The sequence below is a fragment of the Lottia gigantea genome (genome assembly GCF_000327385.1).
Source record: "Lottia gigantea unplaced genomic scaffold LOTGIsca_3, whole genome shotgun sequence".
NCBI classification, from domain to species: Eukaryota; Metazoa; Mollusca; class Gastropoda; family Lottiidae; genus Lottia; species Lottia gigantea.
The window spans coordinates 1,241,116-1,248,624 of NW_008708986.1; the positions used below are offsets into that span (position 1 = coordinate 1,241,116).

The 7,509-nt window shown below is 34.8% G+C and overlaps 1 protein-coding gene across 1 annotated transcript; it reads right to left on the reverse strand.

Moving 5' to 3' along the window:
• Positions 1-6,143: 6,143 nt before the first annotated feature.
• Positions 6,144-6,335, reverse strand: LOTGIDRAFT_100217 (hypothetical protein; the record flags this gene model as incomplete). The annotated part of the gene is made up of 1 exon (XM_009057103.1): positions 6,144-6,335. A coding segment is annotated over one exon (192 nt), but the record flags the coding sequence as incomplete, so codon positions are not given.
• Positions 6,336-7,509: the final 1,174 nt, after the last annotated feature.

Below are 7,509 nucleotides of genomic sequence, written 5' to 3' on the forward strand. Positions count from 1 at the left end.
TGAGTAGGTTGAGAGTTCTGTATGTTACTACTAGCACTAGATACTCCACTACCATTATTATTACTACTAGATTTATACTGGTCATTCATTTCTGGTGGAATGTCTGAAAATGATACTGGTTTACTCTTCTTATTTTGATTTAGCTGAAATTCTTCACGATATCTCTTCCCTTTACATGATCTCTGTGGTTTGCCTTCTTCATTATTCAATCCTTCGTATGATTTGTCTGTATTATTGTCGTAATTTGTTGATTGATAATTGGTTGATTGCTGATTTGATTGTTGTTGATTGGTTAATGAAGACATTGTTTGTGGTGGCCGAGCCAAGCGTTGTTGTATTTGACTAGTAGTAGATATGGTCTGTTTTGTAGATTCCTGATTATGATTGGGTGATGGGACTGATTTAATAGAATTAATTGACACCGGTTTAGACACTGAAAACATGAAAAGAAAAATAATTATTACAAATGATAAATCTACAAATATGTATGTTACATCAACTAATCAAATAGTACTGTCAAAAAAAATATTGATGTCTGTTCAAGAACTGAACTCATCTCAACGATTTTGGACACTTCATCAGTTAAAACTTAAGACATTTCTGATGGTGCCACATGTTAATCAAAAGGACAACATTATCAGAAACTGTATAAACCTCATATAATTGGATAAAGAAATTGAATTTGGTTACCACTGAGAAGATTTCAAAGTTTTATTATATAAGTTAGTGTAAACCTTGACCTACTCCGCATTATAAAGTTTTCATATATTAACAAAAGAAATCACACATTCACATCATGTAGTATTGTAGCCTGGAGTCAGTAATATCACATTTAACCTAGTCAAGTTAATCTAATTATGGTAGGCTAGAAACTAGAGAGCTACACAGACTTCTGTCTCTACAGGCTTATATTGATTTTATATCAGAACTAAGCCTCCAGCACAACTTGACAAAAATCTCTCTTATTAGAAAACATGTACTTCAAGTAATTTTAAAATCTAATGGCTTTGATTTCACTCTAATAAAAGAATTGGGGTAGGTGAATTGAAATTATGTCATGAAACACTGTTAGTTTTTAACTTTGAACAGTGTTATTTTGAAAGAAAATTGATCTATATCTATAAAAAAATATATATATATTGTAACACAGGTGTAGATTCTAGTGGATATCAATGGAATATCTTAAACATACTCTTATAGACAATAAATAAAAAAATAAAAGAGACATCATAAGTTCATAACACCTTCCCACAAACATAAACAAAAAATCTTCATCCAGATTTGTCGTCAACTTTTCCACTCAGTAATTTCTTTTTTGTTTTAATTAGATACCGGTATCAGAGGTTATATGGCTAAATCAAGATATTTAATGTGTTTAACCTTTAAAGTATAATATTTTGAAAATTAGGGCAGTTTATACAAACCTGTTGTAGGTGGAGCACGCTGTAAACTCTCTGTAGCCACTGGTATACTAGCTGTAGTAGCTTTCACTCTCATCGGTTTATTTTGGAAATGAGTATTATTACTAGTACTGGTAGTAATATGGTAACCAATATCATTTTTACCATCTGATTGTACCGTAAAATAATTCACACCTACAATATATCACAGTAGGTAAATAGTCAAGGAAATGATCATGATAATGTTATACAGGGTCTTCATTCGATCCATACCAATTATGCTTACAAGTATGCTTACATGGCAATATGAAGAAAGATTTTGACATTATTATGGCTAAATAAAGCTAAGAGTTTGACATTGCCATGGTTATATCAAAATAGAGTTTGACACCACCATGGCTATATCAAGCTAGTGTTTGACACCACCATGGCTATATCAAGCTAGTGTTTGACACCACAATGGCTATATCAAGCTAGAGTTTGACACCACCATGGCTATATCAAGCTAGAGTTTGACACCACCATGGCTATATCAAGCTTGATTTTGACATAATCGTGGCTATATGAAGATAAAGATTGGCAATATCAGGTTTAAATCAAGTAAGTGTTTGACAGTACCTTGGTTATACATTGGACTCTGAGCCTGTGGAGGACTAGATACAGATAATTTAGGTTGTGATGAAGCTAGAGTTTGACCCTGAAGAACACCCTGTATGATACCAGTAGGTGCAGGACTGGCAGCAGGAGATCTCACTTGTGGCTGTTGTTGTATCAATAACTGCTGCACACCCGATTGACCTGAAATATATTTATACATTTACAAATGTATATCAAGTTATCAGCAAAAAAAATCAATATATCAGAGCAACCTTGGCAGTTTCCTAGACTCTTCAAACCTTACTAAGGCTTGGTTTGGCTGTGGTAAACAGCTTTATGTCTGTGAGTTTTCCCTTCATTGTAACATATTCATGACTGAAATGGTTATAAAGCCAAATTTGTATGCTAAATGGCTTCTTTGAAACAGAAAACAGGCCTTAATAAAACATTGCAGTTAAACTAATCTTACCTTGAACATAATAACTTCCATCTATTTTATTGTTATTATTTGTTATTAGTGGTACAGAACCTTGGACATATGCTATTCTGAAATAATCATTTAATATAGAACTTTAAATTAAAGATAGTCTTTAAATTCACTAAATTTGTTTTTGATTCATTATTTTCCACTTCTACCTTTAAGACGTCTGAGGAACAGATCACATGCCACTATACTGTTACCCTCTGGAGAGTAACTACAACATAGGATACCTATTAATCAACTATATATACAGCACTTCACAATAACCTGACCCTATATTCTCAAAATGATCTTAACACTAGGATATCCTGGGGTCTTATCTTCTAACACTGTTTCTAAGATATCCTATTTCAAGGACATGATTTAAATATATAAATCCAGTAAGACAATTCGAACCCATCCACAGACAGGTTTTTGATCAACTTTTTTGTTACTATTTTGCATATTGTGAATGTTAGATTCCTGAGGAGTTTTAAAATATGAATCTGCATCAGCGAAGAAAACTGTGAAACATAACAATTTCTTACTTCTGGTTTGAAGGTAGAATAAGTCTCTGCTGTAGTTGATTCTGTTGTGTAACTTGCTGATTGGTATGTTGTACCAGTTGTTGTCCACTGACAGCTAGAGATACTGGTTGCTGAAATCTAGCCTGTGATAGCTGTACTTGAGCTTGAGATGTAGCAACTCCTGTAGGTGATTGATTCACAGCTAACAGCTTTGTCACCATTTGTTGTGGAGATTGGATTTTCTGTCCCAGTGCAGTTTGAGTGGGCTGCAAGACCTGGTTGTTTACACTAGCCATGCGTATATGAGTAGGCTGGGCGGACAACTGAATTTTTCCCTGCATTGGTTGAGGGCTTGGTTGTCCTTGAGCATTAGCCCCATTGACTGTTAACAAGTTTGATGTTCCAGGTAAAGCCATCTGTAAGACACTCTCCATCTTGGTTCCTGGGGGAGCTAGTTGTAAAGATGGTAGTATATACTGAACATGAGTTGGTTGCTGACTCAAAATGGTCTGTGTACCAGGTTGTTGAATGGCTTGACCATTCTGATTCTGTTTCACTACAGTTACAAACGTTGGCTGAATACTTTGAGCCTGTTGCTGATTATTCTGGGCTGGACTGGCAATATTTCTGATGGTGATGAAAGCAGCTGAAGCTGAGGTAGGGGTGGTCTGTATATTTGAATTCTGTGAGGATGTGACATACTGATTACTAGGTATACTCTGCAGTACCAATGTTCCAACTGCAGGAGATATCTGTTGAGATTGAACACCGATGGCACCAACTGAGTTTGGTCTGGATCCAGTACTGGCACTAGTTGTTGCTTGACTGTGTGGTACTAAAGGTTTAGAAGCAATAGGTACAGGGGTTGATATAGGTTTACTAGTAGTAGTAAAAGTGGGCATGACCTGCCCTGTCTGGCCAGCAGACGAAACTACTGTAGTTAATAATTGCATTGGTCCCGAAGTATTTTTAGAAATTTGAACAACTGGAGATGAAACTGCTTGTTGGAAAGTTATCTGTTGAAAAGCTGCCTGCTGACCTGCTTGTGGTGAAACTTTTGTATTTTTAGATGCTTTCTGTGTCATTTTGCCTAACATTGGACCCTTTCCATTCTGTTTACCGAGCACGGTTTGAGTGTTGGACGAAACAATAATCTGCTGCTTGTCAGGTGTGGACATTGTTATGTTATGTATTTTCATGGGACCTAGTTTCTCTGTTCGTTGCTGCGTGTAAGGAAGTCGGGAACTTCCGGAATGTGTGTAGCTACCCGAACGTTCTTTCTGAACATACTGAGGTGTTACTTCATTTTCATAAGTAGTTGAGGACATCATACGATTTCCACGAGAACGAGCCTTGAAAACATTGGCTTTAGGTTGAAAACTTGAACCTGTACTGGAAGGTCGAGGAAGTATGTGTCCAGAAACTGGATCATGTGAGGGCCCTTCAATTTCTAACTTCTGTTCTGGGATGCGTTTTATTGGTTTAGGTCTGTGAGCTATGTCTGTGGCAGCTGGTTTCATTACTGGGGAGAAACGTTGTTGTGGGAAAGCTTTATTTTCTATTATCTCCTCCTCATTTTGACTATCTGTTTCACTATCAGAGACCACTCGCTCTTTACAGTTCAGATCAATACCTACTCCTGCTGCTGTGTTATTGTTAGCTGAGTCCTGATTGGCATTCTCACCTACAAAATATTCATTGAAGAAAAAGTTGCTAAATAAACTATTTGAAGTGAACATAAAACACTTCAAAATTAGATAAAGTGAAGATGACTATGTATTATATAGTTTTTGTCCTAGGTTTTGCAAGCCAATCTAGCCTTATCATGTACATTTATATAGAATGCCAATCAAATGTTATCTGTGAGTGTGTCCACAGTCAAAATGTTTCCATTTCATTTTAATAATACTAAATGTTCATATATATCGAGCCAATATTTTAAGAAATAAGAATTACTAGAAACCATAATAAATACTAAGTAAATTAATGAAAAACTCATAAACACCAATTACTAAACTAAAGAAATACTTGAAACCATATTGTTAAATTAAATACTTACCATCAACACAAATAACTAAATTTTCCCCATCACTATCATCATCACCCTGTGACTGTCTATTGTTATAATAGTTAGTTTTAATCTGAGCACTAGGTTGTGTTGTAGTGATATTATTTGATGATTCGGCTGAATTCTGTAAATAAAAAAATACTAAAAATAAGTTAAGGAAATGTTAGGCAGAGTCTTCTATGGACATATTTTTTTATTTATAAAATGTCAAAATGATAACATATGCTTAACCTGAATAAATCAAACTATTTAATGTCTGTCTGCCTATCTTTCACCAGCAAGAGGAATGGGAGATATAAAAAGACAAAAACAAAAATGAATCCATTACCTCAGTAAAAGCACCATCTCTAGTTTGGAATCTAGGAGTAAAATCTTCTCTAGGTGCTGTAGAATAACTCTGTGAGCGTTGTTTAAAGTTGGAAATGTGATCTAATGGTAAGGGGGGTAATTCAGCTGGTGGTAGTGATATCGGTGTCACAAAATCATCAAACAGTTCATCTGAAACACACAATCAATTTTTAATACATTATTTTCAGTCCACATTTTTAATTGTCTCTGCAGTCTGTAGTTTCAGAAATGTCTCAAGAGGTTCAGACTAGGCATCTACTTTATCTCAGCTAAATGAAAAAGTGATTCCAAGTTAGAAGATAAATGAATTCCATGTAGCTTTTTTCAGACACTGACATTTGATTCCCTAAAATTCAATAAAACTAACTGTGGGCTATTGCCATTTTTTGTACCATTACTGTTATTTGATATATTAACTGTTTCCCTGTGATATATTTTTGAAGTTAAAATGAAAACCTACCATTTATTTCACCAGGATCTTCTGAAGAACTCAGTCTCTGTCCACCGCGTTGTTTTAATGTAGCAGCTATAGTAGTAGAACGTTTTCTATCTTTACTACACCATTTCCATTCAGGATGAGCTTTAAAATGGGCTTCTTTCACCTAAAATGGTTGGTTGGAATTTGTAACTGACATACAAGAAATGTCATGTTGGTGTTCTCAGAAGTTGCTAAAAGTTTTGAAATTCATGGACTGATACCTACTAACAACTTAAGGAAACCCATGTTTATTCAAATTGTCAATATTGATTAACATAAAAGTGATTTTTACCTGTGAAGCAAGTTCATGATATTTCTGTTTTTCTTTAGGACCAAGAGCATACCACCATTCACCTAGTATCTTACTGACTGTTCTATTATCTTGGTTAGGGTGACGTTGATGTACCAGAGCTCTATGACGTTTACTAAATATCATAAATGCATTCATTGGTCGTCTTATATGATCTTTATCACGGGTCTGAAAGTATTTAAGATAACATGACATACACGGTACTATAAAGTTTTTAAAAGAAACAAAGTTTAACATTCCACTTTGGGCTAATGCTGACTGGCAAAACCATGCAGTGTCCAATATAGAAACTTTTGTAACACAATAAGTCAACAAATTTTCATTTTCAAGCTGCATGGCACATAGTCTAGTATTGATAGTGGGAAACCCACCTAAAAAATCCATCTTTAACTATTCCTGGACTTACAAAGAAAGCACAAAACTTGCTGAACGAAACTTTAATATCTTACTTAGAATAATAGATTCATCATAAATATAACAATGACGAAGAGATAGATTCTATCATAAGTGGAATTAATGTTACGTATATCAAAATTGTTCTTATGCTCATGACCCAACACTAAAATAAAAATTCTACCTTTCTTGGACTTCTGGGTTCCTCTTTATCTTTAAGAGCACTCAGTGATTGAGTTCTTCGTTTAGCAGGAGAGCGTGGTACTACAGACTTTTTTGGAGCATCCATTGGCTCAAACACATCATCATCGTCTTCATCAATATCTAGATCTTCTTTTATAGCTGAAACAATTTAAGATCAAGAGGTTACTCATAGGCAATATAAAAATATGCATCCTTGATTTTTCAGCCGAAAAATAATGGTCTTCTTTAAAAGAATTTAAGCCAAAGGTATATTGTTGATAAAATATCTTGTAAAAATCACCACTTTGACCTTTTACTAAGTTAATCATATTTTGTGTCCTATCAATATTATAACTAAGTTTTTAAACTTACGTGCTTCACTAACACTTTGTGAATGATGATTTGGTAATGGTGCTGCAGTTGGTAGAGGAGCGGGTAGTGGTCGTTGGGGAGCAGGAAGAGTAACCATGGTAGGGACAGAGGGTTTGGGTTGAACTTGTGTGGGTTGTTCTGGTGATGTTGGTCTAGCATGTTGAGGACCAGTGTTTGTTAGAAATGGAACTAAACAGTGCCATGGAAAAACTGGAACCCCTCCTTCACTGCTGGCACCTACATGAAATAAATTTGCATAAAGTATCAAAATTGTAATTGAAAAATTAAACCCATTTTTAATGTACTGAAAAAAAGTAACTTATCTACTTAACCTTGAGATTTAACAAATGAACATCCTTCATAAGAGGGAATA